The following is a 15,946-nucleotide window of genomic DNA, read 5'->3' on the forward strand; positions in this document are numbered from 1 at the left end:
GAAGTTTGGAACCACCAGGACTCTTCCTAGAGCTGGCCGCTTGGCCAAACTGAGCGATCGGGGGAGAAGGGCCTTAGTCAGGGAGGTGACCAAGAACCCGATGGTCACTCTGACAGAGCTCTAGCATTTCTCTGTGGAGAGAGGAGAACCTTCCAGAAGAACAACCATCTCTGCAGCACTCCACCAATCAGGCCTATATGGTAGAGTGGCCAGACGGAAGCCACTCCTCAGTAAAAGGCACATGACAGCCCGCCTGGAGTTTGCCAAAAGGCACCTGAAGGACTCTGACCATGAGAAACAAAGATTGAACTCTTTGGCCTGAATGGCAAGCGTCATGTCTGGAGGAAACCAGGCACCTCTCATCACCTGGCCAATACCATCCCTACAATGAAGCATGGTGGTGGCAGCATCATGCTGTGGGGATGTTTTTCAGAAGCAGGAACTGGGAGACTAGTCAGGATTGAGGGAAAGATGAATGCAGCAATGTACAGAGACATCCTTGATGAAAACCTGCTCCAGAGCGCTCTGGACCTCAGACTGGGGCGAAGGTTCATCTTCCAACAGGACAACGACCCTAAGCACACAGCCAAGATAACAAAGGAGTGGCTCTGGGACAACTCTGTGAATGTCCTTGAGTGGCCCAGCCAGAGCCCAGACTTGAACCCGATTGAACATCTCTGGAGAGATCTGAAAATGGCTGTGCACCGACGCTCCCCATCCAACCTGATGGAGCTTGAGAGGTCCTGCAAAGAAGAATGGGAGAAACTGCCCAAAAATAGGTGTGCCAAGCTTGTAGCATCATACTCAAAATGACTTGAGGCTGTAATTGGTACCAAAGGTGCTTCAACAACATATTGAGCAAAGGCTGTGAATTCTTATGTACGTGATTTTTTTTTTTTTTTAATACATTTGCAAAGATTTCAAACAAACTTTTCACGAAATACCATAGGATTCCCGAAATTTGGTGATCAACACTTTAAAGCTCTAAAAAGCACAGACAATCATTAAATAAGTTATCCATACGACTCCAGTGGTTAAATTACTCTCGCATGATGTAAGCGCTCTGGCATGTTCAAATGAAAGCAATACCAATGAAGCCTGTGAACAGCGTTCTCTTGTTAAAGTCGCACCGAAGTGCCTTGACGAGCGCTATTCGATTCGCTGTTTTGACGTATTTCCTACTGACACAGGAATTGGGGGTGGGACATGTCGAACGACTCATCAGGTTTTTAAAAATAGCCAATAGGCTTTAATTTACAGCCACTGCCACACACTCACTCACTTGCTCACACATCTTTCCACCGTGCTGATCATGTTAGAGTCACTTACTGGGGCAAGTTGAGAAGCGATCTCAATACCGACCAGCTTTTCTGAAGTTTTGAGAAGCGAATGATCAAACTCTTACAGGGGGGTCAGGAATTAGCTGGTTAGCAGGACCCTGTTAGCCCCTGCTGGTAGGTGCCGGAACTACACCACCCGATGGCAAAAATCATGTTTCTCCATAGACAGCCATTCAAAAGTAAATTAAAAAAAAAAAATTCCAAGAACCATTTACATTTATTTCATCACATTATAGCACATCGTCATCCGGTGACGGATTGTTTTTGAAGGGCTCTTAAAAGCATGAAATGGATTTATATATTTCCCTATCTATTGCCATTGACGAGTGATCAGTCATGTGACACCCGATCCCGGAACTGAGCGCCCATGAGCAAAGATGGCAGCCTCCATTTCGCTAGTTTTCTGGGAACCCTGCGCTAGCTGAGCACAGTCATAGAGATCAATGGGGATGCTAACGGATAGCTCTCTCCATGTATTTTATAGCTCCATTAACTGTCATCATTACTACATAACTAGCCCACAAACACACACAGCACATCATCTTTGTTTACGACGAGGAGGGAGCTGTTTAGCCAATACAGATGAATGAGAAACAAGCGGGTAAAAAAACAATATATCCATTTTTTTTAATCACAATATACTAAACATAATGAATAAAGAACACCTCCTTGACTGTACATCCAAGAATTCTCCAGCTGCACAAAAAATATAAATAAACTCCAGCCACTTGTCATGCAACACAAACACGAATTGTCCGATACTCCTCCTCCTTCGAAGTGTAAAAAATCAAACCAGCGGGCCCACAAAGAGGGTAGTTTGGAAATAGGGAAGAGGGTTTGAGGAGTCAAGCAACATAAAATATACTTTATCACCATCTTGTTTGCTAATTGCTGCGATCGTTTCATGTGAATGACAGTGGGCCGGAGGGGAGGGGGATGAAACTCATCTGGCTATTGGTCAAACTTATAGCCCAGCCCTCAGCCAGTACATACGTAATCAGAGAAGAGAATTCGTTACGAGTGTTTTTGATTAAAAATTACGAGGGCAAACCATTTTTTTTATTGAGTGCATTTATAATAAAAACAGGAAATCCAATAAGAAAATAAGAACTGTCCATTTTGAATTCATGGTGACTAACAAATCAAGCTGCACTTCTGGTTGTATGGTGACCATGCCAATGCGATTACATCAAGCGAGAGGCAGTGCCAACCGAGTCCCCTAGTGGACGCACATCAGAGAGCGACCGGAAGTACACAATTATAGAGAAAAGGACTTTAAATATTGATCAGTTTCACACCTAAAGCAATCATTTAGCTTTAGGAGACCACTGGAGTCATATCGATTACTTTTACAATGACTGCCTCTGCTTTTTGGAGCTTTAAAGTGTTGATCACCATCCACTTGCATTGGACCTACAGAGCTGAGATATTCTTCTAAAAATCTTAATTTGTGTTCTGCTGAAGAAAAAGTCATACACATCTGGGATGTCATGAGGGTGAGTAAATGATGAGAATTTTATTTTTTGGGTTAACTCGCCCTTTAACAGTACAGTGAATGACATCTGAACTTTTGGGGAAAATTAAAGAGAACAAAATCTTTATTCAGTCAGTTGGGAAAGAGCAATGAAATCAAGAAGCTCAAGGCCTAGACCAGGGGTCGGCAACCTAAGGCACATGTGCCAGCATTGGCACGCAGAGAGGCAATCACTGGCACGCCAGCAACGGCGAGAAAGGAGTAGACTATTTTATTTATATAAATTATGCACCTGCAAAAGTTAAAATGTAACAAGAATGCAGTATACCCAACAGACTCTTGCAGCGTGTGCAAACCATTTGCAGATCATGAGCCAGCAGCACTTTCGGTTAATCTTTTGAGAAAACGCACCCGCTTTGCTTCAGTCAGGTGCGTGGATGACAGCCTACATTCCGTGTTTCATTTGTTTCTTTTTGCCTTCAGTCTAAGTAATAAGGAAAACACCACTATTAATCCTACTAATCCTTGAGATTCCGCATAGAGGTACACCATCCTTAAACCATGGTCACACTCAAAATTACATTAAACGATTAAGAGAAAAAATAAACCCACATTGTGGGGTTCACAAATCTGAGCCATAGACCAGGAAAATAAAAAAATGGCACTCCATATCAAAAAGGTTGCGACGAGTAAAGATGCTGACTACCACCCCTGGAGTTGCGAGTTCAAATCCAGGGCGTGCTGAGTGAATCCAGCCAGGTCTTTTAAGCGGCCACATTGGCACGGTTGCTAGGGAGGGTACAGTCACATGGGGTAACCTCCTCGTGGTTGCTATAATGTGGTTCGCTCTCGGTGGGGTGCGTGGCGAGTTGTGCATGGATGCCGCGGAGAATAGCGTGAAGCCTCTGCACGCGCTATGTCTCCGCGGTAACGCGCTCAACAAGCCACATGATAAGATACGCAGATTGACGGTCTCAGATGCGGAGGCAACTGAGATTCGTCCTCCGCCACCCGGATTGAGGCGAGTCACTAAGCCACCATGAGGACTTAGAGCGCATTGGGAATTGGGCATTGCAAATTGGGGAGAAAATCCAAATAAATAAATAAAATAAAAGGAAAGACCATAGTGCAGCAGACAAACGGATGATGCCAGATATAAGGGGACTGAGGTATGTGGGGGACAAGGTATGTGCAGTGATTATCATAAACAAATAGAGATAGGTTGATTGGGCAGAAACTTTTCAGCATGAGACCAAACAGACCTTGGAAACTCCGACTCCAGTGAAACGGGCCTCCAGCAGCTCCTGCCTGCGAGGATCCAAGCTGTGCAATTCCTCCATCATGGCTGCAAGAGAGAGAGGGAGAGAGTTTGAATCACATTATGTAGCCATAGTGATGCTGACAGATTAATAGGACAGTAATGTGTGTGAGATGTTGAATCATGTGTCCCCAATGCATATTTTCGAGACCATTCTGAGATGTCATGACTCAGCCCTCCCCACCTCAATCATTAGCTCACTCACTCCCACCCAAAGCAATATCTTAGAAGATCCTCAACGGGGAAAAACATCATGATCATGCAAGATCTTTGGACACAGACACATTGAAGTCCAAGCACAACCAGCTACAACATGTAATCAATAGGCTAGTTCATTTAATAACACAGTTTCTTGTTTGCAACGACCAAGATTGGCCTGCTCATTTTTAACCAAATAATATATCAGTGCATAATCATACAATATAATTCATATGATCAGTGGAGGTGAATGAGGACAAAGGAAAAACCAAAAATACTCCCAGAAATTTAGATACCTCACCTTCACATTTCTTAACTAGCCAACCAAACTATTAGAGCCACCACAGAGTTATTTTTAGTTAAATGACATCCACTGTAAGTCAAACAAGTTTTAAATCTCCACTTTCACAAGAAAGCTCAATAATAAGAAAACATTTTTCAGTATACTGTCTGTTTTTTTTTTTTTTTTTAATTATGGATTACTTGATGAATTAAAGTGGCTAGTAAGCGAACATTCGACCTGTATCTTTAGAGGTGTGATTAATTAAAATAATCGCAAACTTTATAAGAAATCCAGTAGAAATAACATTTTACACAAGTAGAGTCATAAATGATCGAAACACAAGAAAGTATATCTAAATATCATCCAAGTCTCTCTTTACCCCTGGGTTTTGCTTCCATTGTCTGATGTTCCTTTACAACCCTGCAATATCCTCTCTTAACCACCTTTAACTCCACATCTGCGTTTGTACCTGTGATATCGATGTCGTTTCTCCCTCTTTCGGTTTTATTTGATCTCTTTTCCTGAACTGTTCTCCTCCTGTGGTCTCCCGTCTCGCCCTTCACGTCTCAGCCCACCATCTCGGCGCTAGGCCTCAGCCGAATCCCCGACCCTCGCCTGCGCTCGGTGCCTGCTGTGTCGTTAGGGCACGCCAGCTCCGCGTCCTACTGTGGGCCGAGGACCGCGAGACCTCAGAGACCTTGATATGGGACTTGATCTCCCGAACCCGCCTTTCTCCGCTGGCGTTATACTAGATCTATTTTCTACCAAATTTAAGGCATGTGGCACCACACAGGAAATTCACAGCAAACGAGTTCCCCTCCAAAATGATTCAATTTACTTCGAAATTAATAAATCTTGATGTTGTTCTGAAATATTTGGTTTCTCTTGTTTGTCTTCGCTGATCCGGGTCAGGACCGAACCGGGATCGAGTCCTGGAATGAGAAATCAACTCTTTATAATCCGTTTCGCCTCAACATGACCTTTGGGAAAGATCGGAAGATGTAGATTAAAATAATCCTTACTCCACTCAGATCCGCGAAGTCACAATCGATTAGGTTCGGTTCTCATATTTGTTCAATGTAAACAATAATCGGTAAATCTCAAATTATCTCGTGAGATTGTGCAAGACTTTTCTACCTCTCGGCCACGCCCATTTCCATTATCCAACACTTATCAATAAAAACTTTTCTATTTTTTTTAATTTTTTTTATTATTCTTTTATTTTAATTATGTGTTTTAAGCAGTGTGCAGGCAGCAATATTAAAAAGTCTTTCATAAAATACACTGGTAACACCATGGTATTATGGTGGTATCGGATGGTAATACCACACTTTGAGTAACCATATTTATATACAATATACAGTATGTCCAAAAATCATGGTAGTACCATGGTATGTTTTATAAAATGTCTGCAAAGCTCAGTAGTCAATACTTGCAAAATATGTGCTGCGAGACAAAAGTTATAGTCAAGTAACCTATATCAGACTCCACATAAACACTAATAAGTGATGACATTGGAGTACTTTGTCATATATAAGATACAATACTATGACAGCCAACTGTCTCTATATGTTTAAAGATCCTTACATGAACTGGATCTTTTTCAGCTTTTTGCTTGTGGGGTGTACACTGTAGAGCTGTAGATTAATTTCCTTTCAAATGTACCATAATGCGATAGTTCACCCAAAAATGAAACTCGCCCTCATGTCATCCCGTACGTGTATGAATTTATTTATTCTGCTGAACACAAACGAAGATTTTTAGAAAATCTCAGCTTTGTGGGTCCATACAATACAAGTGAATGTTGACCAGACCTTTCAAGCTCCAAAAATCACATAAAGGCAGCATAAAAGTAATCCATATTACTCCAGTGGTTAAATCCATGTCTTCAGAAGTCATATGATAGGTGTGGGTGAGATTTTAAGTCCTTTTTTACTATAAATCTCCACTTTCACTTTCAGAATGTAAAAGTGAAAGTGGAGATTTATAGTAAAAAAAAAAAAAGGACTTAAATATCGATCTGTTTCTCACCAGAAGTGATTGCATTCAGAAGACATACTGTATATTATACCACTGGAGTCATATGGATTCATTTTATGCTGCATTTATCTGCTTTTTGGAACTTCAAAATTTTGGTCACCATTCACTTGCATTGAAAGGAACTACAAAGGCAAGATATTCTTCTAAAAATCTTCATTTGTGTTCAGGAAAAGAAAGACAGTCAAACACATCTAGGATGACATGAGGGTGAGTAAATGATGAGAGAATTTTCATTTTGGGATGAACTATTCCTTTCATTTAAATCACTCAGTTATTTGTCCTGTGACAAATAAAACCTGTGATTACATCACTATGAGTTACTGACAATTGGAAACAGCAAAGATGACACTGAAGGCTGAGCACTCTTTTGATGGTGATCAGTTAATTGAATACGTGTTGCGATGACGTTTTGAGCAGATGTGAATATTTGTGAACAAAGGATGTAGGATAAAGGGCATAGAAACTGGAAGTGGAACAACACCTAGATCAAGTTAAACACATTTGACACAGTGACCCAAATGTCAAAGGTTAGGTTGTTAGTTTTATGTTGTTAATTCATATTGGTATCATGTTAGATGTTGCAGTGCATGTGCACAATGACAAAAAAAGAAAAAAAAGGAAAGAAAAAACTGTATTTACTTGAATCATAGATATTTTCTTTCAAATCATGAGCTTCATGCAACCTGTTCAATTAAGAATTGTAATATAAGTCCTCTATGTCAGAAAGTTCATAGTAAGGTTAAACACAGGTCCGTCATATACAGTAATTTTGCCATTCCTGTTTAATTTATTTTTTAATTGTAAAATGCTGTCCTTGCTTGTATCAGAAGTAGGGAAGTGCCAGGGTGGTTGACTAATCGACTAGTCGTCTAACAACTGACTAATCGATTATTGGAGTAGACAACTAACATTAATATTTTTAGTGGTGGTGGTGGTGGTTTTAATGGGAGATGCAGTTCTCAAACTAACGCAACTTTTTAGAGAACGTTTTGCAGACTAGCGTCCGTATATCCCTCTGAAATGCGCCTGATTGGGATCAAGTGAACGAAGCACAGCCTAATCATACATTATTATCCTTAACACAGACTAGCCAACTAGTCATTCAAACAACCAACCCACTAGTCTTACGACAATTGGTAGTTTTGTTTTATTCTAGTCATTATTGTTCTTATCAACCACAAAACTAACAAGAATACCTCATTAAACCCAAGGAGTAATCTACACAGCCAGTAAATAATGGTAAAAGGGAGAAAAATTTGAAATGTAAAGTGTCTTCAGTTGCTTTTAAACTGATAGGCTGACAGTCAGAGAGAAGCTTTGGCATTTGATTTATACCATCCTGTAGTTTATTAATAAGAGTAAAAGTCTTTAAAAACATCACTGTATGATGGACAGACAGTATGAAGTCTGCTTGTGATTCATGAGACCTGAAGTCCTCCATCAACATTTCCCAGTAGGCTGCATAAGACTGAGTCATGATCGTCTTGATAATCCTTTCATATCGAATACATCATTACTGCAAACCTCTAAGTTGTAGCAACCTGTCCATCATTCTAAAAATGGCTCATCGTTCAGGAGTCATGTCACGAAATTGTAAGATTCTCATGGATCAGCTCAGATGTTCTCGATCTCTCCAACTAAGCCGACTTGATTCTAAGGGGGTGCCAGTGCCTTGCGATACTTGCATTGTACCCAAACTCTGTACATAGTCAGCTGCTTTCCTCTGTTCACCTGTAAGCGCCGGTCCACTAAGTTTTGCACCTTCTCCAGACCAGCACTGGAGAACAGATCATGCAGCTCATCTGGAGGAAGGTATGCAGAAAGGAAGATGACAAATTGAATGACACAAAGTCAGAATTAGTCAAAAATCCCTGTAAATATGTTGCACCATATTACATCCATATTTGGCAATAATATATTGAGCAACCTTGATTTATCAAGGGAGGTTTTTGTATGATGTAAGAGTGTACATTTGTTACATTCAAGACTGAACGTGCATTTACCTTGTGTGAAAAAATAGACGCATGTTCCATCCCCTCTAACATAGAAATTTTCAGACAAGCACCTCCCTGATTGAGTAAAGAGTAAGCAATTATTTGTGCAGTCACTATGCAGTCAGACACAGCTAAACCAGCAGTAAGAAAATTATCTCCATGACAGGCATGATCTTACTGATCCTCTGATTGGTGAACAAACACACAGACACACACAAATAAATCAGAATTCTAAAAAAAAAAAAAAAAATCCATACATCTTTAATAATGTATGGACTTTCCAAAATGGCCTAACATCTACCTTTTTTGAAACGAAGCTGTGCCATGTCGTAGCGGCCGTAGTCTCTCAATAAAAGCACTCCTCCAGGTTTCAGCAATCGTGCTAAACCATTAATAGAGCTCTGCATCCTGAAAGAGAATGAGTTAATGTATTGATTAGTGGTCGAAAGACACACCAATTGACACATTTATATCCAATATATTATTAAGGTGTAAAGTACTGTCAGCATCAGGGTCCTGATCATCCTATCAGTGTTTATTTTGGTGATGATGATCAGCTAACTGTAAAATTTTCCACTATTACATGGCTACTTAACAAATAAATAAATGGACATGAGCTAGTGAAGAGTTTAAATTATTTAATATGTGAGAAGGAAGTTTTATGAATCGCTCTATCACTGGTTTGCCTGGAACAATTATCACCTATACAGTTTAGCAAATTCAAGTATTCCTGAGTGTTGTGTAATAAATACGGCAGTAGATTTAACGTGTTAATTCAGTGCGATTAATTATATAAAAAATAACGCATTAAAAACATTTTATGCAATTCAAGCTTGAAGTACCACCAGTTTTCAACAGGGGGCAGAAAGCTAAATTTCAGCTGTATAGGCTACGCGCAGCTGTACTCGGAGTATTTTGGCTGCCACTTCATCAAGCACCGTCCAAGGCCGTCTTAGTTGTGAGGACCCTTGGAAGGCAGCCTCGTTTCGCAGCCTTCGTTGTCCATATTTTGGAGGATGCATCGGGTGTATCCTTCATGGCCTTTAATCGCCCACAGTCCTTTGCACATTATATTAATTATTGCGGAAATCAAGTCAGGTGACCACGGAGGCGGAAACCTTTATGAGTTTTTATTTGCATTTGCAGCAATAACAATATGTAGAAAAATAAAAAATGCAACAAATTAGTAGATACAAAGTACAAAAAAATAAATAAAATTAATAAAAGGCAATTACATGAATTTGAAAAGCTTTAAAAGTTTTATAGTTTTTACAATTCTAGGGTTCAGTTTTTTCATATTTGAAAGGGTTTAAATATAAATTCTTATAATTCTTAGATATAAATTTCTGAGTCACTCTAGCTTTTTGAATAAAAAAAAATGGCTAAAATAATTTTATTTGACATATTTCTCGTTTTCTTAAGTACATGGGTTTTCTAAAAGTAAAATATCACATGGTTCTAAGAATATGGTTTGCCATGCGCACTTACGAGACCGTCTCAATCTAGCGCTGAATGCTGAGGAGGAGTCTAGACAACAGCCTCAGAAGAACTGGTCTAGGACGGACACAGCCTAACTAGGCTGCAGCCTTCCGTTTGAGAAAAACCCAAAAGACTCAAGCTTGCTCGTCACTAGCAGTGTTGGGTAAGTTACTCAAAATAAGTAGTCCACTACAAATGACTACTTCTCTAAAAATGTAATTAGATTACTTAACTGATTCCTTTATCTAAAAAGTAATCACAATACTAATTATTTTACTTTTAAGTTACTTTCTAAAACATTTTCTTAAAGTTTTTGGTTTTCCGCTCAAATTCAAAGTCTATATTTAGGGCACTATGAAATCCATTTTTTTTTTCCTTTTCTTTTTTTCAAATTTCATTTTTTTTCTCACAATTTCCGTGTTTTCTGTTTTATTTTCTCTGAATTCCGAGTTTTAAAGTTTAATTACATTTTATCATTAATAAAACTGTCATATCAAAATAATTTATATAATTTATGGATGAAAACAGAACAATTACTTTTCAACATACCATTGCATTATTTTTTATCAAATTAAGAGCTTCTATACTGACCCTCACAGCATAATCCAAACCCAAAATTTGAGTTATGTATTTATTTATTTTCTCAAATACAGTGCTGTAGAGCATCACAGTATTAAAGGTGCTGTAAGCAATTTCAGCCGTTCTACTTCCACAAAACTGTGCTGTTGGATTAGCCACACCCCCTCTTAACAAAACCCTGCACATCAAAGATACCTAATGAGCATTATTGAGAGCAGAAACGGTTGTTAAAAACAACAGCAGCAAAATAGAACCCTCAATTGACAACTGTTATGAACAACAATGCATAAAATTGTATTATGCCTCAATAATTCACTGCAACTACAGTGCTATGAGAACGCGCAAACTGATTGACAGTTCGAAAGCGTCACATTTTTATTAGCTGTTTACAGAGTCTAGTACTGTCAAAAAGATAGGCGAGATATCTCAGGACACTTATTTCATTAATATCTTTCAGAGTAGGACATTTGTTTGCATACCTTTCATTGAAAAAAATAGCTTACAGCACCTTTAATGAAATCAGAAATTAAACTCTTGCTTGAGATATTGCTTAAATATAAAGTAATTATTATTGATATATTACTATCATTATTATTACTACTACTACATTGAATATTACATTTGACTAAACAGAAGTAAATATTAGTTGCGTTATTTCAATTTCAGGCGTCTTGTTAAATGGAGCTTTTATTTTGACGTTTTGGCAGAAAACCAGATGATATTGATGACTTCTCACCTCCAGAAAAGCAGTCCGCTATATGGGTTAATGTGCTTATTAAACCACAAAAGGTTATGATGATTTAATTATATGGATATATAGTGTGCATGTGCTAGTGTTCTTATACAGTGAATAGTGCTCTGCTCTTTGTCATTAATACATAAACAGAGCGCACGTGATGTTAATGATGTGGTTAGTGTATAAGCACTGGCTTCTCACTTTCACTTACTGATGAAGCACGCAGCTCAGCAAGACCATATAGAATATTTGTTTAATTAAATCTTAGCCTTTTGTGGTTTAATCATCCCACTAGGACATATCACAATTTTAATTTAATTAATTGTACATTTATACATTAATTTTATATCAAATATGTCAATTTCTGTGACATTCCGTGTTCTATAGTTTTTATGAGTGGATTCCGCAAATATATTTCCTCCTTGCTCACTGTCACACACCCTTCTATCACAGAAACACTAACAGATGTACATATGAATTCATATTTAAATGTATTATATGTATTATTTTAGTGCAAGTAATCTACTTAAAATAATTACTTTAATTGAAAGTCCATAACTGTAAACTGTAATTACCCTACTTTTTTGACAAAAAAAGTAATTTGATTACAGTAACTAATTTGTAATCAGATACATCCAACACTGGTCACTAGCGACAGCACAAAATGAGAACACGTTCTTGCTTTCAAAGCTAAACAATTCCAAATGCAAGTTTTTTAACTATGTTTAACTTAGCGATCTATAAACGCACAACCAAAGTGAGACGCTTCAAAAGTGTGTTCATCTGACCAGTGGCGTAACTTCGATCTTACGGACCCCAATGCACAACACCTGCACTACCACTACATGATTTTTGGTTGGATTTTGCTGTCGCAGACAGATTTCCGAGGTCTGTGAAAAAAACGGATCGTAGCCAAAACGATGCTCACTACAATCGGCGAAGCTCGTTCAGTATGAGAAGTTCAGCGATGTGACCTGAGCCAGTCTTGAGCCGTCACAGGTGCTGTGATATTTTCAAGCATGTTGGATATTATCTCCACATAATCTTGTAGTGTGAGTGATGCAGCGATAACGGCGAACTGCTCCAGCCAATCAGATCTTATCATGCATCTTTGTACAGGAATGGAAAGCCACAAATTTGATCACAATTGCATTTTATTGTTTAAAACTAACAAGAATAATTTTTTATCAAATAAATAAATGTTCTGAGCACAATACTTTACATTGTGCTACATTTTATTTGCCTCCAACATTTTTCCAAAACAGACACAGACAGCCTGCCCACATCTTTTCTTTTTTCATCTCCACTTTGGTTTTTCAGACAAAACCATTAAACAGATAACTTTGGACAGTGAGCTGATAGTGACCCTCTGGAAAAATCCTGTGATCACTCTAATTTCTCGCATGAAATTATGTGAGAAAAAGTTCTTTTTTTCCACTGTTGGTAGGGTATGCCTCTTGGTCAAAGATCTTGTAGTTTGTGCACCTCGTCTGGGATCTGTTGTGTAGTATGTACGCTGCTACGACAAGAAATCTTGTTGTGTGAGTAGTACAGAGATTCAGGTAGTCTGATAGTCGTGTAGAGAGAGCGCAGCTTTAGGTGCTCAATGAAAACAAATCACTTCAGACAATGTACACAGAATATGTCACTGCTCACTCAGGGTGTCATCAAAACTTACTTCTGAGGATGCAGGGCAGAGAGCACGAATATGAGGACAATGACATCCAGACTCTGGTCTGGCATCGGATACTCTGCAGACATGTCACTCATATCATGGACGAAAGCGTGACAGCGTGACAGGTCATACTCTGGATTCGACTGGCAAGAAATAAATAGAAACAATCATAAATCGACACCCAATATGAATGCTGAATATGGATTTATTAATTAATAAGGCAGCCATGTGTCATTTTCTCTCGCTTACTTTGACATGGTCAACAGCTGTGCTGGAGAAATCGCAACAGTAAACATAGAGTCCTGGATCACTGTAAAACAGAAAGTGAAAATGCCCTTTCATCTGTGTTCATCTGTGACACAAACACTGAAGACAGTGTTCTAGTTGGTTTATATCTGGACTCACTCACTTGTTAGTTTTCAAAATGGGAAAGACTGTATTGCCTACTCCACAGCCTACCTAAAAACAAAAACACACACACGAAAAGCCAAAGGGTGAGTGTTTCTATCCACTTTACTGTCGGCACATTAAATTACATCTTGCATTAAAGAACACACCTCTAGGATACGATAGGATGCTGAGGCTCCAGGAAATTCGGCATCTGTATGAGACGAGGGAACATCTCCACCATTTAATAAAAGTTTGGGTTCTTGATCTGTGGTTCCCTTCTCTCTATTGTCCTGTGGAGCCTTTTGTTGAGGGGCAAGCTCAGGGAACTCTGTAAAGAGCCAGTGGCGATCCTTGAAAAAGCGGTTTTCATGTATGGTGTAAAAATCGTTCCAGAACTCATTGGCCCTGCTGTCAAATTTCTCTGATGGAAAAATACGAATGAAGAGAAGATTTAGCAAAAAATCCCTGCTAGCCATAAGGAGGTTAATTGTAGAGGTAGATTGGGTTTAACAGTCAAGAATATCAACTAATGTTTTACCAATACTTATTAAATGTGATGTAGATAATTTAGATTAGGGTCACTCTATTCTATTTGGTACAGAGATAAATCTTATTTTAAAAAAATAAATAAAAATAGCCCTGATCCTAATGTATTCACACCTTGTTTTTCTGCAGGGAGAGGTTGACAGTTTTCCTGAACTTTTTTTCTGGCAGCATCCTCCTGCTCTACTGACCACTCCACATTATCCCTACAAGAGGTGAAAGCCAGAAGATGTCAGAATGAGTGAAAAACCAAGAAAACTGGGGTTCCATGATTCTTTCAAGCATATAATTCAAAATTTGTAAATTCCCTGATATTTCCAGGTTCCCCATAACCGTGTGTACAATCCCTGCTCAAATTAACAGCTAAAGCCAGCCTAAGATGGTTGGCTGGTCTTCGCTGGTTCAAGCTGGCCTCCCAGCCTGGCCAAGCTGATGATCAGATGGTTTAGCCAGGAGGCGAGCTGGTGCCCAAAACAGGGCCACCAGGTAAGACCATCCAACCAGCTTAGGCTGGTTTTAGCTGTATTTATTTTTAAACAGATTTTTTTCTGTAACAATTTACAATAATGTTCCATTTGTTAACTTTAGTTATTACATTAGGTATCAATGAACAATATAAATATATATATATATATATATATATATATATATATATATTTTTTTTTTTACAGCATTTGTTAATCTTTGTTAATGCTAGATAATAAAAATACAATTGTTCATTAACTAATGTTAACATATACAAATTGTGATATTAAAAATGTATTACTATAAATATCTCTCATCATTTACTCACCCTTATGCCATCCCAGATGTTTAAGACTTTCTTAGATTTTTAGAAGAATATTTCAGCTCTGTAGGTCCTTTCAATGCAAGTGAATGGTGACCAGAACTTTGTAGCTCCAAAAATCACAAAGGCAGCATAAAAGTAATCCATAAGATTCCAGTGGTTAAATCTATAACTTTAGAAGCAATATGACAGCTGTGGGTGAGAAACAGATCAATATTTATGTCCTTTTTTACTCTACATCTCCACTTTCACTTTCAGATGTTAAAGTGAAACTAAACAGGCATCACATGTGACTTTCGGATGTGAAAGTGAAAGTGGAGATTTATAGTAAAATAGACTTAAACATTGCTATGGTTCTCACACACACCTATCATATTAGCTATACATTTAACCACTGGAGTCTTATGGACTACGTCTTTATGTGATTTTTGGAGCTTAAAAGTTCTGGCCACCATTCACTTGCATTGTATGGATCTACAGAGCTGAAATATTCGTCAAACAAATCTTCGTTTGTGTTCAGCAGAAGTCATAGATATCTGGAATGACATGATAATGTGAGAATTTTCATTTTTGGGTGAACTATCCCTTTAACCAAGATTAATAAATGCTGTAAAATTATTATTTTGTTCATTGTTAGTTCATGTTAACTAATGTTGTAAACTAATGGAACCTTATTACAAAGTGTTGCCATTTGTTCCAGCAAGGGTGTGTGAGTATTTTTGGATCACCACAAACACTGACCTAATCCTTTCTCGAATACCCATAAGACGTGGTGAATTTAGCTTTGAGCTATCTGTCTTCTAAGACAAATATTGACGTTCTGGTCGAAAAGTCCAGAAAATAAAGAGTGTGAGTATAGTGTAAGTTCTTGGAAGTCTGGACTGGAGTGTGTGAATAAGAGAAGCTGTTCAACTTACCACGCGTTGTGCTGAAACACCTGTCGCGGGTCTGTGAGGAAGCGAGTGCCGAACTGCGGTCGTTTCTGGTCTTCAGCCAAATTCTCCGTTGGTCCATTTACAGTTTCTGGCATTTTTTCTCCGGTTGAAGGCTCAGCAACAACCGCAGGAGCCGCCATGGTCATGCGAACCGGATACACTTGGTTGTTCAGCC

At 38.6% G+C, this 15,946-nt stretch overlaps 2 protein-coding genes across 2 annotated transcripts in view; both read right to left on the reverse strand.

The window, feature by feature from the left end:
- Nucleotides 1-5,744, reverse strand: part of LOC127451252 (serine/threonine-protein kinase tousled-like 2) — a 32,841-nt gene extending 27,097 nt beyond the window's left edge. Inside the window, exons 1-2 of the mRNA XM_051715790.1 lie at nt 5,083-5,744; nt 4,077-4,159 (exon numbers count right to left, since the gene is read on the reverse strand). Of these exons, the coding sequence (XP_051571750.1) occupies nt 4,077-4,157 (81 nt within the window). The 5' untranslated portion in view covers nt 4,158-4,159; nt 5,083-5,744. The remainder of the gene's footprint in view (nt 1-4,076; nt 4,160-5,082) is intronic.
- A 2,232-nt stretch (nt 5,745-7,976) lies between these two features.
- On the reverse strand, nt 7,977-15,946 carry mettl2a (methyltransferase 2A, methylcytidine). Its single transcript, XM_051715792.1, has 9 exons — nt 15,754-15,946; nt 14,167-14,255; nt 13,674-13,927; nt 13,526-13,575; nt 13,366-13,426; nt 13,120-13,259; nt 8,949-9,055; nt 8,657-8,722; nt 7,977-8,455 (listed from the first exon to the last, which is right to left on the reverse strand). Exons 1-9 carry the CDS (start codon nt 15,915-15,917, stop codon nt 8,307-8,309), a joined length of 1,080 nt encoding a protein of 359 aa, XP_051571752.1. The 5' UTR covers nt 15,918-15,946; the 3' UTR covers nt 7,977-8,306.

Source organism: Myxocyprinus asiaticus, chromosome 14 (assembly GCF_019703515.2).
Source record: "Myxocyprinus asiaticus isolate MX2 ecotype Aquarium Trade chromosome 14, UBuf_Myxa_2, whole genome shotgun sequence".
NCBI classification, from domain to species: domain Eukaryota; kingdom Metazoa; phylum Chordata; class Actinopteri; order Cypriniformes; family Catostomidae; genus Myxocyprinus; species Myxocyprinus asiaticus.

Excerpts from the sequence above, each read along its gene's own strand:
- mettl2a (XM_051715792.1), bottom strand. The coding sequence starts at position 15,917 with ATGACCATGGCGGCTCCTGCGGTTGTTGCTGAGCCTTCAACCGGAGAA. Across the intron at positions 13,576-13,673 it reads CATCCTATCGTATCCTAGAG|GTAGGCTGTGGAGTAGGCAA; the intron begins GTGTGTTCTTTA and ends TTTTGTTTTTAG. Across the intron at positions 8,723-8,948 it reads ACAGCTTCGTTTCAAAAAAG|GGAGGTGCTTGTCTGAAAAT; the intron begins GTAGATGTTAGG and ends TTACTCAATCAG.